Source organism: Anomaloglossus baeobatrachus, chromosome 1 (genome assembly GCF_048569485.1).
Source record: "Anomaloglossus baeobatrachus isolate aAnoBae1 chromosome 1, aAnoBae1.hap1, whole genome shotgun sequence".
NCBI classification, from domain to species: domain Eukaryota; kingdom Metazoa; phylum Chordata; class Amphibia; order Anura; family Aromobatidae; genus Anomaloglossus; species Anomaloglossus baeobatrachus.
The window spans coordinates 620,242,612-620,257,259 of record NC_134353.1 but is presented as its reverse complement, the minus strand read 5'-3'; the positions used below and the strand labels follow the sequence as shown (position 1 = coordinate 620,257,259).

Sequence of the window (14,648 nt, the reverse complement as noted above, 5' to 3'; positions counted from 1 at the left end):
AGGCATTTTGGATTTACACTTTAAAAACCCAGGCCCCTCTAGGCTTGAATGAAACACTCACTTTTGTTTGCTTTCTGTGATAGGGCAATTCAACGGCTAGTTAGGGAGAGACGACGACGAGTGGGGGCTTCATGACGTGATGGTTTAGGGTGCCAACCTCCATGGTTAGAAAGGGTGAGTTTCTAATGTGGAGTGAGGGATATTTAGGCACTTTTCTCTTAATGCTGCCAGATCCCGAAATCATTGTCCTCTGTTGTGAACGAACCCCTCCCTTTTAGCCCTCCTCCTTTTATCATCGTTTATAAGACAATTCCTTGTATCTAGCTGTCCTCTGTTATACCAGCCCCTGTTAGATCCTGCCAAAAGTACCTATAATTCATCCTGTTCCTTAGGTGGAACAGTTGGTTAGACGGTGATTTCCGTCATTTTAGAAAATTCCCATCTATTAACACTTAATATGAGACTTATTTTCTCTATTTATCCCTATACTGTCTCTGTTTCATAATTGACTTCCATACTCTGTTTCATAATTGACTTCCATAAGCTTTGCAAATTGCCGTATTTGGAGTGGACAATCTGACATTCTGAATATGTGGCCAGATGATGCCAGTATAGAACGCAGCTAATGATGCAATGCTGCGTGATTGTTTAATGAAAAGCATGTCCCCTGTTGCTTAGCAATATAATGCCTAGCATAACGCTGTGAGCAGAGTGTGCGGTCACGTGACGGTGATGTAATACTCTTTAACCAGTCACGTGACCGATAGTAACGCCTCCATACTGTCATTGTTTTATAATTGGCTTCCATAAGGTTTGCAAATTGCCGTATTTGGAATGGACAATCTGACATTCTGAATACTTGGCCAGGCAACGCCAATATAGAACGCAGCTAATGATGTAATGCTGGGTGACTGTTTAATGGAAAGGCATGTCCCCTGTTGCCTAGCAATATAATGCCTGGCATAACGTTGTGAGCACAGCGTGTGGTCACGTGACGGCGATGTAATACCATGTGACCAGTCACGTGACCGATAGTAACGCCCCCTCCTCACGTAATGCGGAAGTAAACAACATGAACTTTTGGCTCAGTGTATGCACGGACGGTATGGTGGAAAGTACCACCCCCTAATCGTGGCACGCACGCCGGATTTACAGTGTGCATTCCACTGACATGTGGACCGGAAATCCCATATTCAGCAGGATAAGACGGTTGCAATTGATTGATAAGGTGGGCCTAATAGGTCATATAAGTCTCGCATCTTTCAGATACCACTTGATCTTGAATTGGCAGCTCAACATGCCTCTGACATTATAGTCTCCAACTCCCCTGATGAATCTATATTGAGGAAACGTGTCGGGAAGGAGGACATTGAGTGCTACTGGTTATTACCTGGGGTAATGTGTGGTGTGTGAAAATCCCCCACTCCCCCATCAAAAGGATGGTAATACCAGTTTAATAGTTATGTGGTGGGATAGTTGGTAAGCATAGATCCCACCGCTACCAATGAATGTATTTATCTCTTTAGCACTTTTTCCTGTCCAACAACTCCCCTCTTTCACCCTTTTTATGCAAATGTTTGTAATGAATTAATTCTTGATATAGTCATTTGTTTACATTCTTAATGCACATAGACACCTTAAAAAAGTGATACTCTTTGGGCATGAGTGCAATTATGAAGGAGGAATTACCTGTTTATTGCACAACGTCACATTAATATTGCTTTTTGGCAATATAGAGTGCATATGATAATAGTCTAAAGGACCTGTCACACACAGACATAAATCTGCAGCAGATGTGTGGTTGATCTGTGGTGATCTGTGGTAGATCTGTGGTAGATCTGTGGTAGATCTGTGGTAGATCTGTGGTAGATCTGTGGCAGATCTGTGGCAGATCTGTGGTAGATCTGTGGTAGATCTGTGGTAGATCTGTGGTAGATCTGTGGTAGATCTGTGGTAGATCTGTGGTAGATCTGTGGTAGATCTGTGGTAGATCTGTGGTTGCAGTGAAATTGTGGACAATCAGTGCCAGGTTTGTGGCTGTGTACAAATGGAACAATATGTTCATGATTTCACTGCAACCACAGATCTGACAAAGATTTATCTCTGTGTGTGATGAGGCATTATGGGCCCTGGTGAGAAGGAATAGGCTCTGACTGGTGGACAATTTGGATTTGTTTCTAGTGCTAAACATCTTGTGGTATTATTTGGGTGTCACTTTTATTACATTTTAATAAAAATATTAAAAGTTATATTTTATATTACCAGTGCTATATTGTGTCAACAACATATTGGTAAATAAGAATCTACATTACTCTGATTATAAACCCCTAATACAAAATTGCTAGTTTTCTTCAAAATAATGATTTAGACAATCATTCAGCTGTCATCAATTTTCCTGACTTTTACATACACAGGAGCACTTGGCAAATAACGCCTGTGCTCTCTGTGAAAGCGCCACCTACTTTCTGATTAAAAAAGGGATTTGCAGTGTGAAATTGAATGTTACATGTTGTGGGAGAATCAAAATGCTCTATACATATTAATGTGATATAGTGCATTATCTTTATAACTTTACTTTACATTACCTTATAGAGAGATACTCATGTGTTGTTGATAGCACTAAAAGTTTAGGCATGCACCAAGCCATCTACATAATTTTAATGGGAATCTGTCAGCAGGGTTTTGCTATGTAAGCTGAAGCCAGCATGCTGCAAGTATTAACACAGAGAATTCAGTGATGCCTGTCCGATTTTTTGCTTATTTGCTATGTTTGTTAAAGCAGCAGGATTTCTCATTGCTCCTACCACAATGTCACAGGCACAGACAGTCTGGCATGCCCCCTCCTTTAATTGACATCTCACTGTCAATGTACAGTCTCTATTGAGAGCCTGGTCTGAGCAGGAACAGTTTTCTCATCTTGGCTGCTTTGCTAAATCTAAAATTTGGATTATGTCAGAACAGCTGCACCCTGTAATCTAAGTGATACCTTGCTGGACCCAATTTTATTATTGGGTACCAGCATACATTGAGGAAAAAGCATAAAAGAGCAACGTTTTGTCCAATGCAGAGCCTTTCTCAAGACATTAAAGGTCCACATAATCACAATATACAAAACATTACAGGTCACTCTAGTCCATCCTACATATCCAGTCTTGTCATGACTATAATAAATAGAAATAAAATTATGGTTAAAAAATATACAGAGAACATCACTTAACATTGGCAAGATGTCACATACCATTCATGTCACTTCGTGGAATAAATCTATCTCAAAAATGTGGAAATTAGTGTCAAATTTGCATAACAATGCAGTATATGCCCTTAGTTTACTATTTACACATTACCATATGCCACATCCCAGAATTCGGACCAATAGGGATAATGGTTAATTTGCCAAGCATGTGATCAGCCCATTCCTTATGGAGCTCTACACTATAAAATATGTGTTTGGGCAAGAATTGCTATTAAAAAAAATCCCAAAAACCTTCATTGGTACATTCACTTCCTCTTACCTATACATCTCATGTGTCATCAAAATCCCATGACACTCCCAGTCAGATTTCAGCCAGTGGGCTATAGGGCAAATCCTAGCATCACTGTACTCATACTGACAGGGAGGTCACACGATCGTCACATCATGCAGACAGCCCAGTTATAGAGAGGATTCCCTTAAGGAGACAACCCCTTTAACCTACCTTATTCTCATCCATAATATGAATATTGAGTTATGATAATAATAAACCAGCAGGTTTAACAACATGTTGCAAAATAAGGTATGATATGTATACTTAGCGATCAGCAAAAAAAAAAAAAGGCACCTGCCTATTGAAGTGACGCACTTACAAATATGTTGACCAGTTAATCATGTATATTATTACTTTTTATTAAACAGGTGGAACACCTTCAAGACTGAAAGGATTTTTAGGCTGCATTCGCTCCTTGAAGTTGAATGGCATTCTTATTGACTTGGAAGAAAGAGCAAAGGTGACCCCAGATATCATACCGGGCTGCCCTGGTCACTGTAGTAGCTATGGGAACTTATGTCAAAATGAAGGAAAATGTATTGAAAAACAGAATGGGTTTTCCTGTAACTGCAGTTCGTCAGCATATACTGGAGCATTTTGTAAGAAAGGTAAGAATTTACTTGGCAATTTTTATAGTAAATAAGTCGAAACGTTATCTTTATATTTGAACTTTGCATGACTTTGACTCAATTTTGTTAATGGAGATTCTCAGTAAATGAACTTTCCGTAAAGCATTGCTGGAGACTCAACAGTTGACCTGAGGACAGTGAGTGTAGCACGGTTTGTTTCTTTATATTAACCTACAGCAGGGACAATGATTTTACTGAAAGGGAACCAGCTTTTTAATCCTTTCACCACCTGGTGATTTTATATTTTTCGGCTAAGTTTTTCCATTCCCTTCTTCCAAGAGCCATAACTTTTTTATTTGTCAGTCATTTTTTGTGGGACAAGTTGAATTTTTGAATAACACCATTCCTTTTGCCCCATATTGTACTGGAGAATGGGAAAAAAATTCCAAGTGTGGTGAAATTGAAAAAAAAAGAGCAATTCCACACTTGTTTCTTGAGTTTTTTTTATTTACCATGCTCACTAAATGGTAAAAATGACTTTATAATATGATTCCCTAGGTCAGTACGAGTTTGTAGATACCAAACATGTATAGTTTTACTTTTATGTAAGCAGAAAAAAAAATTCTAAAGTTTGTAAAAAAAGAATTGCACTTTTGTCACCATATACGTTCTCATTTTTTGGGATCTGGGGCTCACTGAAGGCTTATTTTTTCCATCTTGAGCTGACATTTGTAATTATACAAGTTGTGGATAGATGTGATGTTTTGATTGCCTGTTATTACATTTTATTGCAATGTTCAAGTGGCAAGAAAAATGAATTTGGGCGATTTGACTTTTTTGCTGCTACACCCTTTACCAGTCAGATTAATTGATTTTATATTTTGATAGACTGAGAATTTCTGAACCTCGGCGATACCATAGATATGTATATTTTTAATTGTGTTATTTTCAATGGGGCAAAAGGGGGATGATTTGAGCTTTTTGTTAGACTTTATTTTCATATTTTGTTTAAAAAATTTAAACATTGTTTATTGATTTTACTAGTCCCTTTAGGGGATTTCATGCCTTCGCTGTCTGTCAGAGAGGTGCTTCAGCATCATTCTGATCAGCAGAAATGCCTGTGAATGTCGGCACACTCTGCCGGCACTCACAGGAAAAGAGTCATGACAGAAGCAGAGGTCATCAGCTAACATCACGCTGCTATGACAACCCATTGGTGCAATGTGATCATGTCACAGAGCCGGCGATGACGGCAGGGAACAGCGTACGATCCCCACCGGAGAACGTTACATTGCGCTGTCAGAGTTTGACAGCACGATCTAAGGGGTTTAAAGGCAGATCCACCTGCTCATGTTAGCTGCACATGTCTACTAATCATATCCGTAGTCATGTGCCAGGAATAATGCAGGCTCGCTGCATTAAAGGGACAGACATGGCAAAGGATGTATATATATATATATATATATATATATATATGTGTATACTGTATATATATGTTCATGAAGGGGTTAATAAAGGGAGCTCTTAAGTAAAATATGCAAACATTTTGAAGAGGCTGATGTCTCCTAATAACTTAAGTGCATTTGACAACTTCTGTGTGCCTCCATTTTAAATGTTTTTCAGCCATTGGCTGATATATATTTACGGTATACATTTATGGTGTAATTTGCCAAATTAGCTTTGCTACACAGTCCATCCTGCCACATTCCATCCACTGTGGTGGAGCTGACCAGGACTGACATAAAAATGAGAAAAGTTGCAACATTTTTGCATAACGTCGAGTAGCGCAAACAGTTTATGACTTTATGTGGTATTTTACACCAAATCTCTTGTGAAAACACCGTGATGAATTTGACCTATAGACTTTAAAATAAAAATAGCTAAGATACCAAATGCACATAAGGAAAAACAAATGTACATCATTATACTGGATGCTATAAGGACACTAGGATGAACAAACATTAATCAATACTAAAAGGGTTTCCTGATTATAAGCTGATTATGGAATGTGGCAGAAAACCAGTGAGCAACAGAACCCATCTAGAGAACATAGCAGCAAGTGTTCAATTACACTGCGGCTCCATTACAGCGAAAATGAACGTGCCAAGTGAAATCATTTCGCTGTGGTGCATGAATGTGCAGGGACCTCTGGAGCAAAAGTTGCTCCTTGTAGCCAATGTTCATACTTGATAAACATACAGAAAATTAGGACATTTATAACGGGGTTGTCAGAACCAGAAAACCATTTTATTTAATTAATTTTTTTTCCAGTTATTCTGTTGCCATCAATTATATTAGCAATGTGAAAAATTGACTTATGCATATATCTAGCATTTAAAGTTGTAGATTAAATAGTTAACAGTTTCAATTTTAACCCCAAAGATATATCAATTTTAGATCTTGAGAAAGCAATATTTAAAAAAAAAAAGACAAAACAGCAATTCCATAATTGATTTAATAGTTTTGCCTTTATCATTTGTTCTACGAGGCATCTCTTTTAAAAACAGTTTTCTAATCGTGGGGCGTTATGATGGCATTTTTTTTTTTTCAAGATCTGTTTAAGTTTTCATGGTACCGACATACAAAGATATATATGACATTTTCATTTTTTTGTGAGGGAAAATAAACAACAAAATAACAAATCCACCATTATTTTCTTTTTACAGTTTTCAATAGTCAGGTTAAATATCATGTTATTTTATAGTACAATTCATTAAATTTGTGATATACAAGTAATTTTTTTTTTTTAGTGTTTTAATTGTCACCATTGTAGTATTTCCCGCTTCCCCCCTTTCTGTGTGACCATATTTGCACCTACACTGTGCTGATAATCCTTGTTCTTCATCTCCTGCCCTGTGTCTGGTCTGGTGCTGTTTACTGCTCTTTGTCCCCCCCTTCTTTTCTCCTATACTTGCACCTACACTGTGCTGATGATGCTTATCCTTCATCTCCTGCCCTGTGTATGGTGCTGCTTACTCCTCTTTATCCCCTTCTTTTGTACTCCCATACTTACTCCTATGCTGTGCTGATTATCCTTGTCTTCCATCTCCTTCCATATGTATTGTACTGTTTACTGCTCTGTCCCCCTTCTGTACTGCCAAACTTATTCCCACCCTGTGCTGATTATCCATGTCCTTAATCTCCTGCCCTGTGTATGGTGCTGTTTACTGCTCTTTGTCCCCCCTTCTGTACTCCCGTACTTACACTTTCCTGTGCTGATGATTCTTGTCCTTCATCTCCCACCCTGTTTCTGGTGTAGTTTACCGCTGTTTGTCATCCATGCCAGTGCACCCTTATTTCTTTTTCCATATCTCCAGTACTTATTCCATGACCCTCCCAACCTTGCTATTCACTGGCACCTGTCAGTGATGTTACTTTTTTTTAAGCACTTAAGTACTTGTCCTATTCCACCTCCTGTGCTGTTTACAGCTCTGTGTCATCATGCTATTACCTCCTTTCTTCCTCCTCTGGTGAACCAGTACTTGCTTTCCCTATGATATTGACAACACCTAAACTACTCTAATTCCTAAAAGGCTGTTTTGTCACTGAAAATACTTAATGGTATAATGCATTACAGTACAAGCATTTTACAAGTTGTTATAAGGGTTAACAGTTCCATAGTGGTACAAAAATAAAGGTAAAAAAAACCAAGCATTTAAAAAGCAAAAATAAAAGGAACATGAAAAATCAAAATTTCCTAAATAAAGAGGAATTTGTCATGCTGTACAAAGGGCTGGTAAGAAGTAGTACAGCGTATTCCCCACCAGGTGGCAGCAGAGTAGTGAAGGAGAGTCAAAATAACACTGTAACAGAAAGAAGGATAAAGTACAGAGAGTAAGTTCAGCAGGCAGTTCACAGGTGAACCACCAGGGGGAAATAGAGTAGTCAAGCAATCAGGGTCTAGCAGGAAGTCAAGTCACTGTAGAGGCAGGATCAAGATCAGGTCAGAAAACAGAACCGAGATTGGATGTCGGGAGATCAAGTATGCAGAGGGGAACACAAAGGGCACAGTGAACAGAAGACATGACCAGAGGGGACACAAACACGGTAAGGAAGATGAACCAGGATGGCTAAACAAATAATAAGAGAGGGAAGTCAAGGAGTGGGACAGATGGACGAGCGATGGAGGGTACAGTAAGGGCATGGTAACAAGGAGTCAGATCAAACAGGAAATCTCACCAGAGCAAGTCACAGACTGCAGAGCAAAACTATAACCAGCACAGGAATGCTGGTGCAGCACCCAGATAGAGTGTCTCCTGAAACCGGAACGAGGCCGATGGGAGATAACTTCTGACATAACCAGACTGGGTCTTGGTAACTCTGGAGCGGGGAATATCGGTCCTGGATCATGACAGCATTATTATATAAAGAAATGTAAATAACCAAAACATGCACATAATTGTTGCTTTCACAGTTTTAAGAACCAGTGCTATAAAATGAATATGTAAAAGCTGTAAAAAATTGCCAAAATTGCATGCATCATAAAATGGTGTTATTGTCTAATGGTGCTGCAAAAAACTACCGTGCATACAACTTCATCAATGAAAAATAAAAAACCTGTCACTCATACAATAAAAACAATGAATGTAACTTTAGTGCAATGTTATTTTTATGTAAAAATAGTAATACAAAGGATATAAATTTGTGCCAACAGAATCATATTTACTTACAGATTAAAGTAGTTAGGTCATGCTACATGCTTAATGCAATAGAAAGAAAATCTGAACAATAATGGCAAAATTTATGTCGATTTTTTAATACCCCCAACAGATCTCATTTTGTCCTGATGAACCTCACATATGTCAAATATGCCAACAAAATAATTGAAAAACAAGAAGAGCCCAAATAAAAGTTATTACTCCTTACTATATCACTAGAATACTATTCAAATGTACTTTGAGATATGCCAAAAGTAGGCTAAAAACAATACAGAAAATCCACTCTCCAAATAGTGTTTCTTCACTTCTGATATACAGTATATTGTGCACCCAAAAAGCAGTTTTTCACCATATATGTGGTACTGTAGTACTTGGGAAAAATTGTGAAAAAAGTGGGGGTACTTTTTCTCCTATTAGCTCTTTAGAGAATTAAATAATTATGATAAAGCTACATTTTATAGGAAAATTACATTTTTTTAATTTCCACCTTCAAGTCTAATACATTCTGTTGTATGAAAATACTCAAACCGTAACAAATTATTTGTGGTGTGTAGGGTCCAAAGATGGGTCTTTTGAGATGTGTTTTTTATGTTTTGGAACCTAAAGGCCTCTGCCTACCTAAAATATGTGGAAAATAACGTTATTCAAAGAAGAAATCCCAAACTTTATAAAGTTCTCCTTCATTTTCTAAAGGCTTGTGTTTGCGTAAAATAACCCAACGAGGCCACACGTGAGATATTTCTAAAAATCTGTTTAATCTAAGTAAAAATATAAATGATCGAGATATATCTTGGCTTTACAAACTTTAATTAAACACATTTGAAATAATCTAAGTAATAAATGTTTTGTCACATTTCTATGTTCAGCTGCTCTATTACAGAATATAAATTAATAAGAAATGAAATATCTGCAAATAAAATGTCTCAATTTCACGTGTACTGAGTAGAGTTGAGCGATGTTTGAGGTTCGAGGTTCGCCAATTTCATGTTCGAGTGATTTTGGGGGTGCTCGAGATGGAACTCGAGCTTTTTGCTAAAAGCACGACAGTTCGAGTTATGTTCGAGAACGGTTCGATCACCAGAAGCAGGCCTTTTTACAGCTACAGTGTGCAGGGAGCCATCGCTGGCAGCCTGCGTAAGCTGGTAACCAAGATAAATATCGGGTATCCAAGCAAAGCGCTTTGCTTGATAACCCAATTTTTATCCTAGTTACGTGTGCAGGGAGCCAACACTTAACTGCTCGGCTCCGCCCCCTCCTGCACTCGGCATGTACACACACACACACACACACACTCACCTGTCCCCAGCCATGCAGTCCCCGGCACTGACGTCCTCAGCGCCACATGGACCCGCTAGGCTCCACCCACTTCACACTCCGTCGCCCGCACACATAGTCTCGCTAGGCTCCACCCACTTTGCACTCCGCACACATTACCCCGCTTAGCTCCACACACCTTGCACTCCCCACACATTACCCCACTTGGCTCCACCCACCTGGCACTCTGCACACATTACCCCCCTTGGCTCCACCCACCTCGCACTCCACACACATTACCCCGCTTAGCTCCACCCACCTCACACTCTGCACACATTACCCCGCTTGGCTCCACACACCTGGCACTCTGTACAGATAACCCTGCTAGGCTCCACCCACCTCACACTCCGCACACATGGCCCCACTTGGCTCCACCCACCTGGCGGTGACGTCGCAGGCTCCCGTGATACTTGGCTGTGAAGGTGGCGGTCATTGAAGTCAGTGACAGCTCTGCTATCAGCAGTGCAGGAGATCGTCACCGCAGGTAATGTACCTCGCTCCTGACAGCAGCACTTGTCATGCCCTGCAGTGACCTGGGCTGACCTATTGATGTTAGCTCAGGTCACTGCATTGCTCTCCCAGCCAATGGGGAACATTCTGTGCTTCATTGACTGGGACAGTGACTATGGTATGGATCGTTATGGAAACCCCTTGGATTACAGCAGACCTGGATTTGTTTTTCTTTCTAATAAATTGGTGAAAGAGGGAATGTTTTGGTGAGTGTTTTTTCAAATAAAAATGTTTGTCATCTATTTTTTTTATTACTGACTGGGTTGGAGATGTTGGGTATCTGATAGATGCCTGACATCACGAACCCCAGGGCTTGATGCCAGGTGACATTACACATCTGATATTAACCCCATATATTACCCCATTTGCCACTGCACCAGGGCACGGGATGAGCTGGGGTGAAGCACCAGGATTGGCACGTCTAATGGATGTGCCACTTCTGGGGCGGCTGTGGCCTGCTATTTTTAGGCTGGGGAGAGTCCAATAACCATGGACCTCCCTAGTCTAAGAATATCAGACCCCTGCTGTCCGCTTTACCTTCACTGGTGATCCAATTTTGGGGGGACCCCCACGTGTTTTTTTTTTTTAATTATTTATTTAATTTTAAATAACAGCGTGGGGTGCCCTCAGTTATGGATTACCAGCCAAGGTAAAGCTGCCAGCTGTGGTCTGCAGGCTGCAGCCGTCTGCTTTACCCTAGCTGGCTACACAAATAGGGGGAACCCCACGTCATTTTTTTTTATTTTTTTTTTTGGCAAATACAAGGCTAAGCATCCCTTAGTGCCACATGAAAGGCACCAAAGGGTGCAAAATTACAAAATGCAGAAGAGTGGGACATTATGTGTCTTTCTGCCATTATAATGACAGAAAAGACTGTTATGAAGTGTACAAGCACAAGAAAATCACCAGAGCGCTCTACGCTGTGAAAAGCAGTAGAAAATGGCACTGGAGTGAACATGTGACCGCCTCATGTAGGTTGAAGCTATGGATCCTGGGTAAATTTATGCATTTTCCCTCCTTCAGTTTTTTTGCAGAACGCAAAAAAAACAGAAGGCACATGGATGACAAACAGACATAAGGACCGTATAGGGAATGGAAACGGATGCCACACGGATGCACCCGTGAAAAAAAAGCACCGTTTATAAACAGCAGGCAGAAATAAGTGAATAGCGCCCCCCCGCGTCAGAAAATCTCCGGGGTTTCAGGAATATGCCATGACATATGCGACAGAAAACTCCTCCCCAGGCCCTGCCAGGTCCCCCCCTATAACCCCCCAGATGTTCCCGGGTGACCCCCGTACCTGTGCTGCGTTGATCCCCCGAGGCCCCTCCTTCACAATAGATGCTGCCGCATGCACAGAGCGGCTGTCAGCTCAGCTTCCTGTGTTCAGATACAGTGAGTGGCGGTAACCATGCATCTGTAAGCAACTGCAATGCCCTGCTCATGAGGTAAGGAACATAGTTGATCAGGAGAGCTATACTATATTTCCAAATGGAGGTATTTGATTTTATAGTTGCCCTGCTGAACGACTACCAAACATGAGAGTCCGTTATACGCCACAAGAAAACATGTCTAAATAGCGAGCTATGTTGTTTAATATTCATTCAGCTGGATAACTGGACTTAAAGGGGTATTCCATCTCCAAGATCCTATCCCCAATATATAGTAGGTGGAATAGCAATAATATCAGCAAATACCAATATTTGGAAATGTAGAATAGTTCTCCTGATTAGGCATGCCCTTACCTCATGAGCAAGTCATTGCAGCTTTGGTAGCAACACTAACGACATGGACTCTGCTGCTGTGGACCCGGGGAGAGTGGGTGCAGATTCATTGCACCCACACTCCTAACATGGAGGGTCTGCACTCCTAGAAAATGGAGGATACGTTCCCTGAGCGTGTCCCCCCATATTCTAGATGGTCCAGAGTCATCGTGGCACCCCCTCTTTTTTTTTTCCTTACAATAAATTGGTGAAAGAGGGAATGTTTTGGGGAGTGTTTTTTTAAATACATCTTTTTTTGTTAGCACTGACAGTTTGTGATGTCGGGTATCTGATAGACGCCATAACATCCCAAACTGCTGGTCTTGATGTCAGGTGACCTTACAGCTAGTATCAACCCCATTTATTACCCTATTTGCCACTGCACAAGGGCACGGGATGAGCTGGGGTGAAGCGCCAGGATTGGCGCATCTAGTGGATGCGCCACTTCTGGGGCACCTGTGGCCTGCTATTTTTAGGCTGTGAAGTGCCAATATCTATGGACCTTCCCACCCTGAGAATACCAGACCACAGCTGTCAGCTGTCCGTAGGGGGGACCCTAATTTTTTTTGTAATTATTATTATTTATAAAATAATTATAAAAAAGAGCCTGGGGTGACCTCCACATTGGATCCCCAAAAAATGGGGGGACAGCACGTCATTTTTTTTTAACTATTTTTTTAAATAAAAAAAAATAATGGGCTTCCCTGTATTTTGATTGCCAGCCAAGGTAACGCCAGGCAGATGGGAGTGGCAACCCGTAGCTGTCTGCTTTAACTGCACTAAGAATCAAAAATACCGCGGGGCGCTATGTCATTTTTTTTTTAATGATTTATTTTTACAGCACTATCATGTGATGCAGTCAAAATACAGGAAAGCCCATTTTTGTTTTAGTTAATTAAATAAATAATAAAAAAAAATATATGGGCTCCCGCTGCATTTTTTGTATTGCTAGATAAGGGTAATCCAAGCAGCTACTGGCTGCTAACCCCCACTGCTTGGTGTTACCGTCACTGTCAATGAAAAATCCAGGGAAGCATTTTTTATTTTTTTCCCCAAAAAACTAAAAAAAAAAAAAATGACGTGAGCTTCGCCTTATTTTTGTATGCTAGCCAGGTACAGCAGGCAGGTACGGCTGCCCCCAAACCCTGCTGCCTATTTGAACCAGGCTGGGAACTAAAAATATAGGGAAGCCCTTTTTTTAATTATTTAATGAATTTCATGAAATGATTAAAAAAGAAAACCACGTGGGCTTCGCCCCATTTTTGTGTCCAGCTGGGTACAACTAGTCAGCTGGGGATTGGAATCCGCAGCACAGGTTAGCCCGAGGTTTCTGGGCCCCTCTGCTGTGAATTGCAGTCTGCAGCCGCCGCAGAAAATGGCGCTCTCAGAGAAGCGCCATCATCTGGCACTGTATCCAACTCTTCCAGCAGCCCTGAAGCCAGGTGGCTTGCTGGGTAATAATGATTTAATATTAGCTTTGTTTTACTAGCTAGTATTAAGCCAGCGATTCTTAATGTCAGGCAAGTTTGACCCGGCCATTAAGAATCTCCAATAAATGGTTAAAAAAAGACACCACAGAGAAAAAATACTTTAATAGAAGTAAATACACAGACACAGAGACTCCATGTTTATTAGTCACTCTTATACCTCCACGATCCATGGTCTTCTGTCTTCTTTCTCCTTCAACACATGCAGCTCTGCTCCATCAGCAGTACTGCATGGGAGAAAGACGCTAACAGGCGCGTTGCTCTGGCAATGGTGATCTCCGTTATTTACTGGCTGTGTCAGCCGGTCAATAATGGAATGGGGAAGCAGAACGGGGAGTCGACCGTGTGCCAGGGCATGTCGCCGGTACACGACGATACACCAACGTGCACCGTGTACCGGAGAGTGCAATGACAGGACCTAGCATGATGTCCAAGCCATGTGACCAGTCTGTAGCCAATGAGATAATAGACACGTGACTGGTCACATGCTATTTTGACGTCACGATAGGACCTGTCATCACTGCTGGTTACCGAGAGGACGCAGCGATTATCCGATGGAAAAGCTGCTGGAGACAGAGTGCAGGACAGATCGCGGGGACAGGTAAGTGTTATGGCAATGTTTATTAACTGTATGTGTACATTTAGAATGTGTTTTTATGTGTTTGTGATTGCCTCCCATTGTTTTCTATGGGGTTCGAGAATTCGACGAATGGTTCGACGAACGGCTCGTCGAACGGAGCACCGTTCGACGAACTGAACCGAATTCAAACTCCAGGGGGGTGGCTCATCTTTAGTACTGAGTTCTAATTAATGTGATGTGCCA

At 40.9% G+C, this 14,648-nt stretch overlaps 1 protein-coding gene across 1 annotated transcript in view; it reads left to right on the top strand.

The window, feature by feature from the left end:
• Positions 1 to 14,648, top strand: part of LOC142245804 (contactin-associated protein-like 4) — a 795,990-nt gene that overhangs the window by 706,762 nt on the left and 74,580 nt on the right. The window contains exon 18 of the mRNA XM_075318773.1: positions 3,893 to 4,132. Within this exon, the coding sequence (XP_075174888.1) occupies positions 3,893 to 4,132 (240 nt within the window). The remainder of the gene's footprint in view (positions 1 to 3,892; positions 4,133 to 14,648) is intronic.